Raw genomic sequence first — 21,783 nt, forward strand, 5'->3', positions numbered from 1 at the left:
ATCTGAAGTACCTAGAATGCTCAAACTCATTGAGGCAGAAAGCAGAACAGTAGTCTCCAGGAACCGGGAGGAGGGGAGATGTGAAGTTATTGATCAGTGGGCACAGAGCTTTAGTTTGGGGTGATGAAAAGGTTCTGAAGTTAGATGGTGGTGATGGCGACACAACAATTTGAGATACTAACTCTTAGGCGTGCTTTTTAAGTGATTACTCTTTGTATTAACAAGGTTTATTTTTTTTCTTACTTAAAAATAATTCAAAATACTAACAAAAAAAAAAAAAACTTTCAGAAAAGAAACTAAGGCCTGAGCAACATGGCAAAACCCCATCTCTACAAAAAATACAAAAATTAGCTGGGCGTGGTTGTGCACCTGTAGACCCCACTACTCAGGAAGCTGAGGCAGGAGGATGGCTTGAGCCTGGGAAGTCAAAGCTGCAGTGAGCCAAGATCATACCACTGTACTTCAGCTTGGGCAACAGAGCAAGAACGTGTTGGAAAGAAAGAAAAGAAACTAAAGAAACATGAGGAAAAGTTCTAATTCTTGCTCCTTAACTTCCCTATAATGAAACAGAATGAGAGAACACAAGGTGGGGATAGGCTCAAGTTTTTTTAATAAGACACATTGAAGGAGTTTGGATTTTATCTTAAGGACAATAGCTATCAAATGAAGATCTATAGAGTAGAGAGTATCTGGCTAGATGTATAATCAATGAGGATAACTTAACTGGAAGGAAGCAAGGCTGGCAGTGGAGAGATGGTTAAGGGATTGACACAGTGATGGGGAGGAGGTATGAATGCACTGTACCCTATGTTCCCCATAACACCGTAATTGTGTGATGGTCTCTTCTTCCACCTTCCATTAGATGTTCGATCAGTAAAGTCAGAGGCCTCATCTCATCACTGTCGTATCCCCAGGCCCTAGCATAAAGGAGACACATAAAGAGTACTTGGTGATCAATAAAAATGGTTATATGAGTGATCACGTGATGAAAAAATAAATGATCCGGCCGGGCGCGGTGGCTCAAGCCTGTAATCCCACCACTTTGGGAGGCCGAGACCGGTGGATCACGAGGTCAGGAGATCGAGACCATCCTGGCTAACCCAGTGAAACCCCGTCTCTACTAAAAAATACAAAAAACTAGCCGGGCGAGGCGGCGGGCGCCTGTAGTCCCAGCTACTCGGGAGGCTGAGGCAGGAGAATGGCGTGAACCCGGGAGGCGGAGCTTGCAGTGAGCTGAGATCCGGCCACTGCACTCCAGCCTGGGCGACAGACCGAGACTCCGTCTCAAAAAAAAAAAAAAAAAGAAAAAATAAATGATCCCTGGTTTCATTTCAAAGCAAAATCTGAGAAAGGACCATGCTTTCAAATAGCATTCAACAAATATTTATTAATGAAAGATGACCTCAAAGAAGAGTCAGTCAGTAAGGAATATTTCTTGAACTGACTGAAACCTTACATTGAGTATAACTATTTCTTTCAAGAAATTAGCTCGGGAAAAGAGAATTGAAAGGTTGGCAGAACTAAGAGAAAAAAAAATTTTAGAAAACTTGAGAATGTGAGCAAAAAGGACGAAATCAGTCAAGACAGCAGTCTAAAGACGTAAGTTCTTATTGCCTGTAACCTGTGTCTTCAACTTCATCCTTCACACTGTTGCTAAAGTGGTGGGCATAACATGCGTATCTGATTACACTCCGCAGCTGTGGTGCGCCATCATCTACAGGGTCAAGTCAAGGATCCGGAGCACGACAAAGGAAAACCTCCCTGGCTAGTCAGCTATTCCTGCCTTGTTCTCGACACCACCTGCAATAACTTCCCAGGGTGAGGGAACCAGCACCAGGCCTGTTACATGTGAACCACCCCCAAAATATAGACCTATAAGCTCTGCCCCTGGAAACTCTGACTCAACAGGTCTGGGGCATGGCCAGGAATCTGTATTTTTACAAAGGTCCTCAGGGGACTCTGATGAGCCGCCAAGTTTGGGAACCACTCTATATTAGTATAACATGGCATTTATAAAGAGCAACAGGTTTTGCATCCAGAAAGACCCCAAAACAAATCCCTCCTCGATCCTTTACAGGCTAAATGGCCTTGAGAAAGTTAGCTATTTTCCCTAACTATTGCAGAGATTTTTCTTTTCTAAAGTGGGAATAATACCTTAATAAAAGAATACTCTAAGTATTAAATGAGAAAATATATATAAAGTACTTAACATATATACATAAACATATACTATGTATGTATGTAAACTCAATAGATGTTAACTGTTAACAACTCTATTTAACACCCAACTGTTCAAACCATCTCCACCTCCTCACCATTCTCAACTTTTGTTCATGCCTCTCTCTGCCTGGTACTCTCCCCTCATTTTTTCCCCCGCAGGCTGCTGCAATCTCCTCTGCCAAGCCTCCACTGACATAATCCCAGTCTTCCTTCCCTCCTAGGGGAGGGCCAAGCACCTGTCCTCTGTGATTCCACAGTACCCTGTGCTCACCCCTCTTCATTCATTCAATAATATTTATTGAGCATCTATTAGGACTAGACACTGAAGACACATCCTTTTCTTTTTTTTTTTTTTTTTTGAGACGGAGTCTCACTCTGTGGCACAGGCTGGAGTGCAGTGGCGCGATCTCTGGTCACAGCAAGCTCCGCCTCCCGGGTTCACGCCATTCTCCTGCCGCAGCCTCCCGAGTAGCTTGGACTACAGGCGCCCACAATCACGCCCGGCTAACTTTTTTTGTATTTTTAGTACAGACGGGGTTTCACTGTGTTAGCCAGGATAGTCTCGGTCTCCTGACCTCATGATCTGCCCGCCTCGACCTCCCAAAGTGCTGGGATTATAGGCTTGAGCCACTGGGCCCGGCCACTGAAGACACATTCTAATAGAAAATCATGTATCAAACAAATTACACAAATGCAGTAGTCTCCCCTTGTCCACAGTTTCACTTTCCACAGTTTCAGTTAGCACAGTCAACCGCGGTCCAAAAATATTACATGGAAGATTCCAGAAATAAACAATTCTTAAGTTTTAAGTTGCATGCAGTTGAGCAGTATGATGAAATCTCATGTCATTCCACTCCATCCTTTCTTCATCACAGGAAGGGTGAGTACAGTACAATAAGATATTTTGAGAGAGAGAGAGACCAGTCACATAACTTTTATTACAGTATATTGTCATAACTAATCTGTTTTATCACTGGTTATTACTATTCAGCTCTTGCTGTGCCTAATTTACAAATTAAACTTTATTGGCTGGGCATGGTGGCTCACACCTGTAATCCCAACACCCTGGAAGGCTGAGGCAGGTGCATCACCTGAGGTCAAGAGTTCAAGATCAGCCTGGCCTACATGGTGAAACCCCATCTCTACTAAAAATACAAAAATTAGCTGAGTGTGGTGGCACATGCCTGTAGTCCCAGCTACTCAGGAGGCTGAGGGAGGAGAATTGCTTGAATACGGGAGGCGGAGGTTGCAGTGAGCCGATATCCAAGATTGCACCACTGCACTCCAGTCTGGGTGACAGAGCAAGATGCCGCCTCAAAAAACAAACAAACTTTATCATGGGTATGTATGTATAGGAAAAACCATGGTATACATACGGTTCAGTACTGTCCATAGTTTCAGACATCCACTGGGGGTCTTGGTATGGTATTCCCCATGGATAAAGGAAGGGACCACTATAATTATGATCATGATTAAATTATTACATGGCAATTATTTGTGTCTGTCTTTTCCCCACTAAATAATTTCTTCAAAGCTATATCAAATTCATCTTTATATCTCCTGCATTCAGCAAGGATTAAAAAAAAGGAATATTAATAAATAATCTTAACTAAGAAGGAAGGCTGAATGAATGATCAGGGTCCTGGAGAAGACAAGTGTGGAGGACATCATGAATATAAATGGAAAAACTAGCCTTGAACAAGAGAGGGAAGAGCTCTCCTACTAAGACAACTAAAGGGAGACAGGAGAAGACAGTGTTGATTAAGTATGTTTAAAGATAGAGGCAACAAGTTAAGGGATTCCAGGCCTAATGGTCCCATTTTTGAAATAAGAAGCAAGGTCATCTACTGAGAATTTGGAAGTTAAAGGTGGATCAGGAGGCTTTTTTTTTTTTCAGGAGGCTTAAAGGCAGACTTCACCCCATTCCCAAGCTAGTAGTGGGTTAAAATAGACATTTGTCAATATTGCCACCTCCTCCTCCACTTTCTCGTTTTTCCTTTTTCTCCTCCTTCTATGCTTCTCCTTCCCTTCCTCCTCTCCTTTTCTTCTTTTTTTTTTTTTTTTGGACCCGGGATCCAAACATTTGTTGTCTTTCGAGGGAATCTTATTGTGTATAATATTGGCAGAAAAGTGTCTATTTTCTCACTAAGTAAGCCAAAGAAGGCAGATCTTTCCTCTCCTAGCTCCCTGGTGGCAAAGGATTAGGCATGTGCCCTATACTCAGCCAATCAGATGTTCTTGTGCAAGATTTTGAATCCTAAGGAGGTAATATAAAAATGTAGAGACAGTGTTAAAATTACTTCTGGGAATGGCAGGAGAAATAACAGGAAGAATGCAGGAGCAGTGGCACATTAACCACTGTCCAAGTGCCATGGCATTAGCTGGGGTACATGCTGCTGGGCCTCTTTGCTTCCTGCCCATTTTCCGAACTGGTTCTCCAGCTTCCCTGTTGGTTTTGTGAGCTACCTACTATCTTCTAATAAATTCCTTTTCTACTTCGTTAGCCAGAATCGTTTGATATTAGCCATTTGTTTGACTGATAAGCTAGCTGGGGGAAGGGGGACAGCCTAGACATCTTGGTAAGATCCAACACCGGTATTACATATGTAAGGGGGCCGGGTGCAGTGGCTCATGCCTGGAATCCCGCCACTTCAGGAGGCCAAGGTGGAAGGATCGCTTGAGCTCAGGAGTTCAAGACCAGCCTGGGCAACATAGCAAGACCTCATCTCTACTAAAAATAAAAAAAATTTTTTAATTAGCCAAATGCAGTGGTGCACACCTATAGTCACAGCTACTCAGGAGGCTGAGGTGGGATGACTGCTTGAGCCCAGCAGTTCGAGGCTGCAGTGAGCTGTGATCACGTGTGGGGAAAAGAAAGAGAGATCAGACTGTTACTGTGTCTATATAGAAAGAAGTAGGCCGGGCGCGGTGGCTCAAGCCTGTAATCCCAGCACTTTGGGAGGCCGAGACGGGCGGATCACGAGGTCAGGAGATCGAGACCATCCTGGCTAGCATAGTGAAACCCCGTCTCTACTAAAAAAATACAAAAATTAGCCGGGCGCGGTGGCGGGCGCCTGTAGTCCCAGCTATACCGGAGGCTGAGGCAGGAGAATGGCTTGAACCTGGGAGGCGGAGCTTGCAGTGAGTGGAGATCGCGCCACTGCACTCCAGCCTGGGCGACAGAGTGAGACTCTGTCTCAAAAAAAAAAAAAAAAAGAAAGAAAGAAGTAGACATAAGAGACTCCATTTTGTGCTGTATTTGAGATGCTGTTAATCTGTGACCCTACCCCCAACCTTGTCCTTGCAAGAGACAGGTGCTGTGGTGACTCAAGGTTTAAAGGATTTTGGGCTGTGTAGGGTGTGCTTTGTTAAACAAGTGCCTGAAGGCAGCTTGCTGGTTAAAAGTCATCACCATTCTCTTAATCTCAAGTACCCAGGGACACATACACTGCCAAAGGTCGCAGGGACCTCTGCCTAGGAAAGCTAGGTATTGTCCAAGGTTTCTCCCCATGTCATAGTCTGAAATATGGCCTCGTGGGAAGGGAAAGACCTGATCGTCCCCCAGCCTGACACCCGTGAAGGGTCTGTGCTGAGGAGGACTAGTATAAGAGGAAAGAAGGCCTCTTGGCGGTTGTTGGCAGTTGAGATAGAGAAAAGCATCTGTCTCCTGCCCGTCCCTGGGCAATGGAACATTACAGGGTAAAACTGATTGTATGTTCTATTTACTGAGAAAGGAGAAAACCGCCTTAGGGCGAAAGGTGGGACTTGCTAGTGCAATGCTGCTCTTTATGCACTAAAAAGGTTTATGGAGATATTTACATATGCATATCAAGGCACAGCACTTTTCCTTAAACTTATGTCACAGAGATCTTTATTCATATGTCTTACTGCTGACCTTCTCCCTACGATGATCCTATCATCCTGTCACTTCCCTTTTTCTAAGATGGTAAAAATAATGATCAATAAATACGGAGGGAACGCAGCGACCGGTGCCAGCGCGGGTCCTCTGTATGCTGAGCGCAGGTCCCCTGGGCCCACTTTTTCTTTCTCTTTACTTTGTCTCTGTGTCTCATTTCTTTTCTCAAGTCTCTCGTTCCACCTAACGAGAAACGCCCACAGGCGTGGAGGGGCAGGCCACCCCTTCAATCGCGCCACTGTACTCCAGCCTGGGCAACAAAGCAAGACCTGGTCTCAAAAGAAAAAAGAAAAAGAAAATAAACATATACGTAAGGGAGCAGAGCACCACTGGAAATAGGAGATGGTGGTCAGTCAATAGAATGAAGGAGTCAAGATTTCAGTGTCTTACAGTCTAACAGTCACAAGAGTCAGATGTTGGAAAGAAGTGGAAGTGAAGGTCACTGGAGTTGAAAAGAACAAGGATGATGAAACTAGCATGTTGGATGGTAGAGTCCACCTGGCTACTGAAGCCACTCAGAGTGATAGTGGAATCTGAGACGGACAGAAAACTGAGCAAAGAGTGCCACAGTCTTTGATAAACAAGGGATAAGCTACCGACAGATTAATAAATGACAGTGACAAAGAAGGACAGAAAGTGATTAAGATGACACGAATTTCAGGGCCAAGCACAGTGGCTCACACCTGTAATCTCAGCACTCTGGGAGGCCGAGGCAGGTGGATCACCTGAGGTCAGGAAGTCAAGACCAGCCTGGCCAACATGGTGAAACCTCGTCTGTACTAAAAACACAAAAAATTAGCTGGGCGTGGTGGTGGGGGCCTGTAATCCCAGCTACTCGGGAGGCTGAGGCAGGAGAATCACTTGAATCTGGGCGGCGGAGGTTGCAGTGAGCCGAGATCGTACTATTACACTCCAGCCTGGGCAACAAGAGTGAAACTCCGTCTCAAAAATAAAAAATAAAAAATAAAAGATGGGATGAATTTCAAAGGAAGAATTTTTATATGAGGGTGAAAGAACAATAATTTGGAACTGGAAGTAGACTGATTCAACTTACTGGCTTGAAGACAAAATGGCATGAAGAACGAACAGCCTTCATTCAAGATGGCCCCCGAAGACTGGCATTCTAGCAGGAAAGCCAGGGTTTAGTCAAGACAAAGAGATGAGAGGGGTAGGCTATAAAAACAGTATTTGTAAAGAAGTTTATTTACGTTAGAGTAAGTCTGACGCTCCAAAGGACTCTATGAAAAGTGCTGGAAGGAAAGTCAGTAGAAGAACGAGATAGGATAGGTTAAAAAAAATAAAAAAGGTCAGAGCTACACAATCAGCCCTCTGTACACCCATAGATTCAACTGTATATTGAAAATACTTGGGGAAAAAACTGCGTCTGTGCCGAACACGAGCAGTCTTTTTTTCTTATCATTATTCCCTAAACAATACAGCATAAAAACCATTTATACAGCATTTACATTGTATTAGGTATTATAAGTAATCCAGAGCTGATTTAGAATATACAAGAACATGTGCATAGGTTATACGCAAATATTCTGCCGTTTTACGCAAGGGACTTCAGCATCCGTGGACTTTGGTATCCACAGGAGGTCCTGGAGCCCATCCCCGCCACACGCCAAGGGATGACTGCATGGAGAAGGGAATACAAGAAAAAACAGTTGAGCAGAGGTGTCCACATATAAAAGACATTAAACGGCTGCTGCTAAACATAAGTATAATGAAGAAAATGCATATTTAAATACACAGGCAATGATGCTATAGAATATTTATCCACTCCTTTACCTAAGGCCTAGGCTCCCAAGCGTTTATTCCCAGGCTAGATTCGAATCTGTCGTGAACAAGTTACTTCATCTCTCTAAACTTCAGCTGGGAGTAGCAGTTCCTTTCTGGATTGTAAATGCCAAATCAACAACATGTGACAGTCTAACACAATGCTTGGAACATGTAGGCACTCGTGCCCAGTAGGCTACGAAATTCTTCAAGACAGGGTTGTAGAAGACAACGTCCAGATCGCTTCCAGTGATTCCTGCCTCGCGGCCTTCACACATTCGTGTAGTCCCCTTTTACAATACACCAGGGTTGACCCATGGGACCAACAGAATATGGCAGAAGTAACAGCACATCACTTTCATACTAGATTTTCATGTTGGCCCCCCACACCCTCTCATCATGAGTCCTGCAGGAAGCCAGCTGCCACACAGTAACAGCACTCAAACAGCCTATGCGTAACCCCACGAAGCAGACTCTCCGCCCAACCAATCCATCAGATTCCGGCAGCCCCAGCCAACATCTGCAACCTCACGAGAGACTCTGAGCCAGAACCACCCAATTAAACAACTTCTAGATTCCTGACCCTAAGAAACTGTGTGAAAAAAAAAAAAAGTGTTTATTGTCTTAAGCCACTAAGTTTTGGGGGTAATTTGTTACCACAAAATAGATAACTAATAGGTAATAGTACTAGATAACATCCATAGGTTTGGTACGGGAAAACGGGGGCTGGCATAACACATGCCTAAAAGTGTGGCAGAGGCTTTGCAGCCAAGTACTACCGGCCCTTCCGTAGGTTCTAGGTTAGAGCTTAAAGGAAAGTGAAGAAAATCACATTGGAAACCGCAAAGAGAGATCCTTTTTATGCAATAGCAGAAATTTTGCAATATTGTCACCTGTATCAACATGGAAAGTAGAAAATAAACTGGGTAATCTAGATAAGGGAATTTCCAGGAAAAGCACTGAAGATGCTACCTGGTTTCTTCCAGTTGCACATAATAAAATACCAGAGATGGGTAGGCTCAGTGACTCCTGCCTGTAATCACAACACTTTGGGAGACTGAGGTGGGAGGATCACAATCACTTAAGGCCAGCCTGGGCAACACAGAGTGACCTCGTCTCTACAAAAAAATTTTAAAATAGCGAGGCATGGTGGCACCCACCTATACTTCTTGCTACTCAGGAAGGTGAGGCGGGAGGATCGCTTGAGCCCAAGGAGTTCATGGTTAGCGAGCTATGATCGCACCACTGCAATCCAGCCTGGGGGACAGAGTGAGAACCTGTCTCTCTTTTTTTTTTTATTTTTTGAGATGGAGTCTTGCTCTTGTCACCCAGGCTGGAGTGAAGTGGCACAATCTCGGCTCACTGCAACCTCCACCTCGCGGATTCAAGTGATTCTCCTGCCTTAGCCTCCCAAATAACTGGGGTTACAGGCGCCCACCACCACGCCCGGCTAATTTTTGTATTTTTAGTAGAGGTGGGGGTTTCGCCATGTTGGCCAGGTTGGTCTCGAACTCCTGACCTTGTGATCCGCCCACCTTCGCCTCCCAAAGTGCTGGGATTACAGGCGTGAGCCACTGCACCCGGCTGAGAACCTGTCTCTTTTAAACAAACAAACAAAAAATAAAATACAAGAGAAGAGAGATAACCTAAAGGAAAGCCTGTTAAACAAAAAGGAGCCAAGAATTACTAGTCGTGAAAATTCCCTAGATCTCCAGATGGCAAGAAAATGCTAAGATAAGAAGTGGCTTCTTAAAGATCAAATTTAGGGCACTGCCAGGAAAACCAGAGAGTATGTGGTTTTAGAGTCCTTTCTTAAGACTTCAGAACTATCAAATGTGGTGCATCAAGGCAACATTCAGACTAGCAAAGAATCTCTAGAAAGTTTAAGGGTTTGTCTTACAGATCCTTTCAATCAAACAACAGGGCTTAAGAAGTTTAATGTCCCAGTTGCAGGGGCTCACGCCTGTAATACCAACACTTTGGGAGGCTGAGGCTGGCAGATCACGAGGTCAGAAGTATGAGACCAACCTGGCCAATATGGTGAACCCCTGTCTCTACTAAAAATACAAAACTTAGCCGGGCATGGTGGTGTACACCTGTAGACCCAGCTACTTGGGAGGCTACGGCAGGAGAATCGCTTGAGCCCATGAGGCAGAGGTTTCAGTGAGCCGAGATTGTGCCACTGCACTCCAGCCTGGGTAGCAGAGCCAGACTCTGTCTTTAAAAAAAAGAAAAAAAAAAGGAAGTTTAATGTCTCTTAGCTATCTTAATCGGAGCCAAAGATAGAGAACAGTGTATCTCGAATAAATCTGTGTATATGGCTTTTGTTCAATGGACAGTAAGATTCTTGGGAGACCTATGAAAAATTTTAAAAGAAAGCTATTTGCAGAAATACCTTCAGCCTGAACTGAAAAAGACAATGAGATTACAAAAGGAAAAACGTTCTTTGGACTCCCAAACCTTCTATTGACAGGAATCAGGCTTAGAAAACTGCTTAGCTATAAACATGTACTACTTCTCATAAAAGAAAAGATCACAGAGTGTAGAACCAAGAGCTCAGGGGACAGAGCAAAAGGCCACCTAGAATCACTTCTGGACAGTAGGACTGAGTCCTAATCAATAAATGTCCAATACTTGCCAGGCTCAGTTTTATGAACCAGCGACTCCTGTGTTCCTCCCATGTCCTTCTATGAAGGAATACCAAAAGTATATGTATCCCCAGAGTTCGTGTGTTGGAAACTGGAGCCCCATGCAAGTGTTAGGAGGTGGAAGCTTAAGAGGTGATTAGGCCACAAGGGCTCTGCCCTCATGAATGGATTAATGCTGTTATCTCAGGAGCAGGTATGTTATAGCAGGAGTGGGTTCCTTATCAAGAATGAGTTCAGCCTCCTTCCCCATCCCCATATGATGCCTTCTACCACGTTATGATGCAGCAAGAAGGCCCTCACCAGATGCAGACCCTCAATCTTGGACTTTGCAGCCTCTAGAAACGTGAGAAATAAATTTATGTTCTTCGTAAGCTACCTAGTCTGTAGCATCCTGTTACAGCAGCACAAAACCACGAAGACATCCTCTTTTTTGACAGAAGTGTCTGTGGATGTTACCTTTTGCCGTTGTACGCTGAGTGGTAAGGGGCAAGTAACGTCTGTCTAGTTCACAGGTCTCTAAATCAAGAGAAACTACTCAAGAAGTCACACATAAGTAGTTCCAGCCAAGGAACCTCATTTACACCTGGGCTTGATTTTGATATGATATTCTGGACTTGGAGCTGATGCTGTAATGGCTGTAATGGGACGGAAGGCCCATTCTGGTCGCCTTTGGAGAGAGTGAGTGCATTCTACATGTGCGAGAAATGTGAATCACTGGAGGCCAGAAGGCAGACTATAGTAGCCAGCCTCCGAGATGGTTCCCAATGACCCTCACCTCTTGCTATTTACACATTGTGCAGTCACTACTGATATTATATAGGGTTAGTTTATGTCACCAATACAATAGAGCAAAAGTAATGGTTTGTCACTTCTGGGATTATGTTATAAAAGATATTGTGGCTTCTGTCTTATCTCTTTCTGTCTCTTGAATGACTCACTCTATGGGATACCAGATGCAATGTTGCATGTACAGTCAAGCGGCCCATGGAGAGCCTCACGTGTCAAGAAACTGAGGCCTCCAGCCAACAACCAATAAGGATCCAAGGCTTCCTGACAAAAGCCATGTGAGTGAGCCCCAGATTATAAGAGGCCCTTAGGCATAATCACCCAGTAAAGCTATAGCCAGAAATTACGAGAGATAATAAATATTTGTGAGTTTTGGCTGCTAGATTTGGGAGTAACTGGTTACAGAGCAATAGCTACTGATACAGGCACTATGTCAAATTCATTCTTTTTGGTTTTTTGGGTTTTTGGGCTTTTTTGAGACACAGTCTCACTCTGTTGCCCAGGCTGTGGTACAGTGGTACAGTGGCACAATCTCGGCTCACTGCAACCTTCGCCTCCCGGGTTCAAGCGATTCTCCAGCCTCAGCCTCCAGAGTAGCTAGGATTACAGATGTGCACCACCATGCCTGGCTAATTTTGGTATTTTTAGTAGAGAAGGGGTTTCACCATGTTGGCCAAGCTGGTCTCAAACTCCTGGCCTCATGTAATCCGCCCGCCTGGGCCTCCCAAAATTCTGGGATTACAGGCGTGAGCCACTGCGCCCAGCCTTCAAATTCATTATTTTACTTCTGTAATCCTGGTTGTTTAAAACATTTTGCTAAATTCAATTAATTTTCTTTTCCCTTCCCTCTTTCACTGATTTGTCACTTTCTCAGTAAAGAATTTAAGGTTTGAGGCCGGGCACGGGGGCTCACACCTGTAATCCCGGCACTTTGGGAGGCTGAGGTGGGCAGATCATGAGGTCAGCAGATCGAGACCATCCTGGCTGACACGGTGAAACCCCGTCTCTACTAAAAATACAAAAAACTAGCCAGGCATGGTGGCGGCGCCTGTGGTCCCAACTACTCGGGAGGCTGAGGCAGGAGAAGGGCGTGAACCCGGGAGGCGGAGCTTGCAGTGAGCTGAGATCGCGCCACTGCACTCCAGCCTGGCCGACAGAGCCAGACTCGGTCTCAAAAAAAAAAAAAAAAGAATTTAAGGTTTGAAAAATTATTGTGGAGGCAGCATTCAAAAAACTTTCCTTCACTAAACACACACTTAACTGTGTTCCACTGCTGCTGCTGTCTATACTGTGAGGAAAATGTGGCCCGGTTTAGCTTTAGAATGAGCAGGATGGGTTTCTGTCTTCTCATACTTTGCCATTTTACTATAAACAGCCTTTTCAAATTGAAGAAAAGTTTTTCCTTGTTGAAAAATTATCAAGCCTAAAAACAGCGTGCAATCACAGATACGTCTATAAAAAGATGTCTGTCAACTGCATTTGCTAGTTTAGAAGAAAGCTTATTGCAGTTTCCAGCTCCCTGTCGGCTCTTCCTATCTACGGGTTTCGGTTTAAAACACATACTCACAAAATGTTAAAGGCCTTCTATAAACCAACTGATTTTCTCTTGAAGAAATCAGTCCAGACAGTCAATTTTAACAGCTTTCTTTACTTTCTACACTATGAAAACCAGAAAAACCTTTAACAGGTTCGAACCACATGAAAATTACTTAAAACATACTGAATGTCAAGAAAAAAATTTCCTTGTGAATATTTGTTTACTGATTTTAAATAAATATCAAGATCTTTACATGACTTTCTAGAGATTCAGAGCCATTCATATAAAAGTTTAAAAAGGTGGTAATAGCAAAATGCTGACCAAACAGGCCCTGACTCCTACTGCTCTATTTCTTTACCTGCACGGTAAGAATACATCATAGAGTTGTCACGAAGATTAAAAGTATTAATGTATATAAAGGGCATAAAGCTGGACCACAGTAAACAAGTTACAATAATGTAATCAGGATAATCCAGAAAACCAATACCAAAATAGAACTTATTTGCCCAAAATTCAGACTCATTCCCCCACCCTGACCCCACCCTCCCACCTCCAGACAGGGAAGAAGCCGGGGATTGAGCTCTTCTCGAACGGCCAGTGATTGAACCAACTACGCCTACGTAATGGAACCTCCATAAAAACTCTAAACAAAGAGAGCTTCTGGAATGGCAAACACATCCACATGCCGGGAGAACAGTGCACCCCAACTCCACAGAACAGAAGCTCCTCAACTGGGGTGCCTTGCAGATCTCACTTCACCCTGTATGCCACTCCGTTTCTTCAATTGCCTCCTTTATAATAAACCAGTGAATGTTAAGCAAAGTGTTTCGCCTTTATAGCAAATTATGGAACTAAGAAGGGGGTTGTGGAGACCCCCAATTTGTAGCCACATCTAACTGAAGTGTGAGTAACTTAAGGATCCACTACCTTTAATCAGCAGTTAGCCTACTTTCCTGGGGAACGGTCTTGTGGGACCAAATCCTTAACCTGTGGGATCTGTAGTAACTCTGGGTAGTTGGTATTAAATTGAGCTGAATTGTAGGACTCCCAGTTGGTGTCCACAGGGAACTGGAGAATTGTTTGGTGTGGAAAACCCACACATTTGGTGCCAGAAGTACTGAGCAGAACTAGATCCTAGTAGTACTAGTAGTAGTAGTAGTAGTAGTAGTAGAAGTGCAAAAAAAAAAAAAAAAAATCACCACCCACATTAGGCCAGGCGCAGTGGCTCATGCCTGTAGTCCCAGCTGCTAGGAAGGCTGAGGTGGGAAGATTGCTTGAGCCTGGGAGGCGGAGGTTGCAGTAAATCGAGATTCCAGCCTCAGCAACAGAGCAAGACACTGTCTCAATCAAACCCCCAAAACCCCACACATTGATGGGCTATGTCAAAGTGACACAGGAGCCAATGGAAAGAGCTCCCAATGGCCAAAGCTGAAACAATTCGAGCAACAAAATGAATAAAGTGGTACTGGCTCATAACCCAAAGTATAAAATAAATATCCAGCGTGTCCACACTGACGCCGTGGCCACACTGACAGAGATGAGCGATCAAGCGCAGCAGTCCCCCTTATCCACGAGGGGTAAGTTCCAAGACCCGCAGTGGGTGCCTAAAACCTCAGATAACACCAAGCCCTATGTATACTATGTCTTCCGCTATTCATACAGGCCTGTGATAAATTAAGCACATTAAGAAATTAACAACAATAACCAATAATAAAATGGAATAATCGTAACAACATACTGTAATAGAAGCTATGTGAATGGCCTCTCTCAGAATATCTTATTGTATTGTACTCATGCATCTTGTCATATGTGAGATGATAAAATGCCCGCATGGTAAGATAAAGGGAGGTGAATGACACAGAGCACCGTGATGTAGTGTCAGGCTACTATTGACCTGATGATACACCAGAAGGAAGAGCATCTGCCTTGGGAGATCCCAGGTCATCGAGCCATGACATTGTTCATGGTTAAATGTCAGGGCAGAAGATGCCAATGATTAAAGGCAGGTAGCATATACAGTGTGGATAAGCTGGACAAAGGGATGATTCACATCCTGGTAGGACAGAGAGAGATTTCGTCATGATACTCAAAATAGCCTGCAATTTAAAATGTATGCATTGTTTAGTTCTGGAATTTTCCATTTAATATTTTCAGATCTTGGTTGACCCTAGTTAACTAAAACCATGGAAAGCCAAACCATGAATAGGGGGAACTGTAAATAAATACATAGGAGAAAAGATACAAATCTTCTGTTCAGAAGAATTTCAAATAATTCATGTAGATTATCTGCCCTAAAGGAGGGAAGCATAGCTCCATAGTCCTTGAGTGTGGGCTGCACATATGACTTCCTCCCAAAGACTGCAGAATGAGGAGACAGAGTCACCACAGGGGAGAAACCAGACAAACACTACCTCAGCCAGGCAATCGAGGCTAACATCAACAGTGATCAATTGTGTTGATATTCGTAGTACATACTCTTGATGTCATGTGATGAAAATGGTACTTTACCTCTGTGGTCTTCCTCCTAAAATCTCATTTCCACCAGTCTAATCAGGACACAAACATCAAATTCTAATAGAGGGGCATTCTGACCCGTTCTTAAAATTGTCAAGGAGGTCATTAAAGACAAGGAAAGCCTGAGAAACAATCACAGCCAAGAGGAGCCGAAGGAGTCATAGCAACTAAATGGTAACCTGGGGTCCTTGATGGGACTCCAGAGCAGAAAAGGACATTAGGTAAAAATTAAGAAAATCTGAATAAAGTATGGACTTTAGTTAATTTTTAAAATCACTTTATTGGCCTGGCATGGTGGCTCATGCCTGTAATCCCAACACTTTGGGAGACCAACGTGGGAGAATCGCTCGTGCCCAGGAGTTCAAGACCAGCCTGGAAACACAGCGAGTCCCTGTCTCTACAAAAAATAAATAAATAATAACTAAATAAATCAAAATTACTTTATTAACATTGTACTTTGAACAAATTTTGCCACCATTACTAAGTCGCAATACAGTATCATGGTTAAAATCACAGACTCTAGAACCAGACCACCTGGTTTAAAGATCATATTCATACATATTCATATATACCTAGCTCTGTAATCTTTAGGATAAATAACTGCTCAAATATTCAATTTTTCTCATCTGTGAAAAGGACAGTATCGAGTATCTAGCTCACAAGGTTTTTTTGAGAGTTACCACCTGAACTATAGGAATATTCAATCAAAGTTACCCATTATCATTACTGATTTTTTCGAACTTAGGGAAGTTGCCTAGTATCTCAGGAAAGTAAGTTATACAGATTTGATTGAGAGAAAATGAGTTTTCTTTTTTTTTTTTTTTTTTTTTTTTTGAGACGGAGTCTCGCTCTGTCACCCAGGCTGGAGTGCAGTGGCCGGATCTCAGCTCACTGCAAGCTCCGCCTCCCGCGTTCACGCCATTCTCCTGCCTCAGCCTCCCGAGTAGCTGGGACTACAGGCGCCTGCCACCTCGCCCGGCTAAGTTTTTGTATTTTTAGTAGAGACAGGGTTTCACTGTGTTACCCAGGATGGTCTCGATCTCCTGACCTCGTGATCCGCCGGTCTCGGCCTCCCAAAGTGCTGGGATTACAGGCTTGAGCCACCGCGCCCGGCCGAGAAAATGAGTTTTCTATTAGTCATTCACAGGAAGCATATATGGAAAGAGAGAAAACAGGCAAAGGTCTAATGTCACACTCAGTGTTATTAGCATTACTTTTCACAAAGATATAAGCCTTATAGGAATCTGCTGACATTTCACTAATAATATTTCGGAACTAGCAATTACTATAATTTTTGCAATGGGTTAGATAAGCATATCATCTTTCCTAAATATTAAATAAATTTTTTTATTTAATGCTCCTTTAAAAATATATTATTTACCTTATTTTTAGTTGTTCCTACTCTAATAGGCCACAAAATATAAACGGCAGAGTTGCTTATTATAAAATATAAATTAGTATGCCAATATAATAATAAAATGCCACTTAATTGATAAAAATCCTAGTTGAGGCAAGTTCTAGCATTATATAATAATTCTCTAGCTACTCAGGGGGCAGAGGCGGGAGGATCACTTGAGTCCAAGAGTTCCAGGCCAGCATAGGCAACATAGTGAGACCCGATCTCATTTTAAAAAATAATTAATAGTTCCCTTTTCATTTTAATTCCATATTGGGTGTATCAAAGCCAACAATTTCACACTGTATTTGTTTGTCACCAATGGAAATGCTAAGACGACTAAAAAACTACATATTGCACTAAGTTAAAATCTAAACCATAGGAGAAAACAACAAAGTTAAACTTAATTTCAAAAGAACAATTTAATGATAATAAATGCAAAAGGAGCAGTCATAACCAAAACACAAGTCAAATCATCTAAGGATACAAGAGAAGTTTTTTAAACAAATAGTGCAGCTGAGTTTTTTCTAACATGGAGATGTCTATATACATATTTTAATATCTAATTAGGTACTCAAAATGCCACCTACAGAAATTAAGATAAAATAATAAGCCCCTAGGCCGGGCGCGGTGGCTCATGCCTGTAATCCCAGCACTTTGGGAGGTCGAGGCGGGCGGATCACAAGGTCAGGAGATCGAGACCACGGTGAAACCCCGTCTCTACTAAAAATACAAAAAATTAGCCGGGTGTGGTAGCGGTGCCTGCAGTCCCAGCTACTCGGGAGGCTGAGGCAGGAGAATGCCGTGAACCGATGAGGCGGAGCTTGCAGTGAGCTGAGATCGCGCCACTGCACTCCAGCCTGGACGACAGAGCGAGACTCCGTCTCAAAAAAAATAAAAAATAAAAAAATAATAAGCCCCAAGAGAAATACTTACCATGGGAACTGTTTAAAGCATACAAAAAAGAAGGTAAGAAATGCCCTCAAGGTTAATTAACTGAAAGGTCAGATAATGTCATTGTTCCATTTGATCCAATTAATACCAATACATATTCCAGACACATGCTGTTAAAAAAAAAAACCAAGAGGCCAATTCTTGGCCTTCGGCTGGGTGGAGGGGGTCAGGGGAGGGAGATGGTAGGAATAGTTCTTAGTGAGTTCTTTCTTCATAAACAACTTGATCCAAAGACAATATACCACCAAAACACTAGGCTTAAATGAAATACTGTAGCTGGGCGCGGTGGCTCACGCCTGTAATCCTAGCACTTTGGCAGGCTGAGGTGGGCGGATCACTTGAGGTCAGGAGTTCGAAACCAGCGTGGTCAACATGGTGAAACCCCGTATCTACTAAAAAATTTAAAAAAAATTAGCCAGGTGTGGTGAGGCATGCCTGTAATCCCAGCTACTCGGGAGGCGGAGGAATGAGAATTGTTTGAACTCGGGAGGTGGAGGTTGTAGTGAGCAGAGAACGCGCCATTGCACTCCAGTCAGAGTGACAGAGCGAGACTCCGTCTCAAAAAAAAAAAAAGAAAGAAATACTGTACTCAATCTTCATCTAGTTTTATGTTAATCTGTGCTTTCATTTATCAAATGTTTATTGATCAGCTACCATCTACTATAAATACATTCTAATTTAAAAGGAAAACAGATCAACTATAGTAAATGACAACAGGTCAGTGCTAACACTTAGTGAAGTACATGGACAGCACTACAGAGGCACAAGAGTGGCGCCCGCCTCAGACTTGAGGATGGGCCTTCGGTAAAGATGAGAAGAAGGAGTCGGAAGTTGGACTAGAAAGGTGTTCATTCATCCCTGTCTCCTCCAATCCCCACATCTAGTCACAAAAACGTTTAGACTCTCTAGATTCTCAAACCTTCTCCGCCATTTCCTCTGCTACTGTCTAATCCAAGACACCACCATCATTATCTGCTCTTGCCGTGCTCCAACCTTCCAGAGTGCAAGCAAGTCATCTTTTTTTTTTTTTTTTTTTTGAGACAGGGTCTCACTGCGTTGCCCAGGCTGGAGTGCAGTGGCTATTCACAGGTGTGATCATAGCTCACTGCATCCTCGAACTTCTAGGCTCAAGCGATCCTCCCACCTCAGCCTCCCAAGTAGCTGGGACTCCAGGCTCGTGCCACCACATCTGGCCAAGTGACCTCTTAAAAACATAATGAATTGTATCATTTCCCTGTTTAAAAAGCTTCGATGGCTCCCTCTTGCTCTTGGATAGAAGTCAGATTCCCTGACCTGGTCACAAAGACCTGGTCTCTGCCTACTTTCAAGCTTCATTTCACACCGTTCTTCCCACCCTCACGTCTCCACTCCAGCCACACTGGCCCTCACGCAACTCCTCTAACAAGCTATGCTCCTTTCTTACTTCAGGCTTGTAAATTCACAGCTCCATCTGCTACTATTAGTAGTTTTTGGTAGAGGAAATGTCACATTCAAAGCCACTGAAGTAAGAAAAATTTAAATCAGACCGGGCGTGGTGGCTCATACCTGTAATCCCAGCACTTTAGGAGGCCAAGGTGGGCGGATCACCTGAGGTCTGGAGTTTGAGACCAGCCTGACCAACATGGAGAAACCCCGTCTCTACTAAAAAATACAAAATTAGCTGGGTGTGATGGCGCACACCTGTAATCCCAGCTACTCAGGAGGCTGAGGCGTAAGAATCACTTGAACCCAGGAGGCAGAGGTTGTGGTAAGCTGAGATCGCGCCACTGCACTCTAGCCTGGGCAACAAGAGTGAAACTCTTGTCTCAAAAAGAAAAAAAAAAAAGAAAAAAGAAAAATTTAAATCAGATGTCCCTCTTGTGGAAGTGTGAACTTTTTTGAACTACTTATAATAATTATGTTGTTGTTTTTTTTGAGACGGAGCGTCCCTCTGTCACCCAGGCTGGAATTCTCATGCCTCCGACTCCCAAGTAGCTGGGATTACAGGTGTGTGCTACCACACCTGGCTAATTTTTATAATTTTGTAGAGACGGAGTTTCACCACATTAGCCAGGCTGGTCTTAAACTCCTGGCCTCGAGTGATCTGCCCACCTCAGCCTCCCAAAGTGCTGGGTGCTCCCAAAATGCTCCCAAAGTGCTGCCCACCTCGGCCTCCCAAAGTGCAGGTGTGTGCCACCACGCCTGGCACAATAATTATGTAACTTTTTTTTTTTTTTTTTGAGACGGAGTCTTGATCTGTCGCCCAGGCTGGAGTGCAGTGGCGCAATCTCGGCTCACTGCAAGCTCCGCCTCCCGGGTTCACGCCATTCTCCTGCCTCAGCCTCCCAAGTAGCTGGGACTACAGGCGCCCGCCCCTGCGCCCGGCTAATTTTTTCTATTTTTAGTAGAGACGGGGTTTCACCATGGTCTCCATCTCCTGACCTTGTGATCCGCCCACCTCGGCCTCCCAAAGTGCTGGGATTACAGGCGTGAGCCACCACGCCCGGCCTGTAACTCTTTAATGGTTCTCTTCTCTACAGTAACCTCTAAGAGGACAGGCCCCAAATCTGTTTTATTCCCCAACATGCAGCACCAGGCCTAACACGGTAAGTAAGGACTGATGACATTTCTAGAGCTCTTACTGCATGTGAAGTTCTCCATGACATCCTTTCCCACCACATGGGACAAGCTCTGCTATGCTCCTCATTTGACATGTGAAGAAATTTACTAAATGAAGCCCGGGATAAGGAAGCAATATGAGTACAGCCTAGCACTGTCATTATGGGAACAACAAAGAAATTGTTCTCTATGATGAAGCGTGTAATAAAGTGTAGAATGCGTGAATGGTGATACCAAACATGTAATCAGAAGAAGAAAAAAAAAACCTGGAGAAATAAGACATCCTTGTCTGTTTTGTTAGAATTCAGACTATCCTAAGGGTAATGGGAAGACATTACGGGTTTTAGGTAGAGAATTCATTAACCAATAGCCAGATTTATAGCATAAGTGATAAATGAAAACAAGCAAACCAGGTAAAAGGTTTTTGCAATGAGCCAGGAAGTACAGATAAACGTGTATATGTCAGGAAATTGAGGGAGTTTTTTTGTGGGGGGAGTGGGGGGGGTGTTTTTCGACAGAGTCTTGCTCTGTCGCCCAGGCTGGAGTGCAGGAGGTCACTGCAACCTCTGCCTCCAGGTTCAAGCGATTCTCCTGCCTCAGCCTCCCGAGTAGCTGGGATTACAGGCGTGCGCCACCACACCCAGCTCATTTTTATACTTTTAGTACAGATAGGGTTTCTCTATGTTGGCCAGGCTGGTCTCGAACTCCTGACCTCAGGTGATCTGCCCACCTTCACCTCCCAAAGTGCTGGGATTACAGGCGTGAGCCACTGTGACCCATCAAGGAGTTTATATTTTATGGTTTGTATTTTCGCTGCCATATAATAAGTGAAGAAGTTTGCAGAGTGAATGAAGAAGGGAGAGGATTATCAGTATGAGGAGATTATGAATTTGTGCAGGAGATCAAAACCTTTTCTGAATCAATCCGTGTTCAATGTCATGACAGACAAAGAAAGACTGAGGTTCTGCTCTGGATTAAAGACGACTAGAGACACATGACAACTATTAATAAATGCAGTATGTGATGCTGGATTGAAACTTGTACTAGAGGCGGAAATGCTACACAAAGATATTGACAATTGAGACAACTGATAAAATCAGAATATGGACTATAGAATTAAAAATATCTGGCGGGGCGCAGCGGTTCACGCTTGTAATCCCAACACTTTGGGAGGCTGAGGCAGGCGGATTACTTGAGGTCAAGAGTTTGAGACTAGCCTGGTCAACACGGCAAAACCCCTTCTCTACTAAAAACACAAAAATTAGCCAGGCTTGGTGGTGTGTGCCTGTAATCCCAGCTACTCAGGAGGTTGAGGCAGGAGACTCACTTGGTCCACCCAGGAAGTGGAGGTCGCAGTGAGCTGAGATAGCACCACCGCACTCCAGCATGGGCAACAAAGCAAGACTCCGTCTCAAAAAAAAAAAAAAAAAAAAAA

The 21,783-nt window shown here is 43.8% G+C and overlaps 1 protein-coding gene across 1 annotated transcript in view; it reads right to left on the reverse strand.

The window, feature by feature from the left end:
- LOC105474697 (EF-hand calcium binding domain 2) overlaps nucleotides 1–1,183 on the reverse strand; it is an 89,036-nt gene extending 87,853 nt beyond the window's left edge. Inside the window, 1 exon segment of the mRNA XM_071068417.1 lies at nucleotides 805–1,183. Within this exon segment, the coding sequence (XP_070924518.1) occupies nucleotides 805–937 (133 nt within the window). The 5' untranslated portion in view covers nucleotides 938–1,183.
- Between the last annotated feature and the right edge of the window lie 20,600 nt (nucleotides 1,184–21,783).

This window comes from Macaca nemestrina, chromosome 1, assembly GCF_043159975.1.
Source record: "Macaca nemestrina isolate mMacNem1 chromosome 1, mMacNem.hap1, whole genome shotgun sequence".
Classification (NCBI taxonomy): domain Eukaryota; kingdom Metazoa; phylum Chordata; class Mammalia; order Primates; family Cercopithecidae; genus Macaca; species Macaca nemestrina.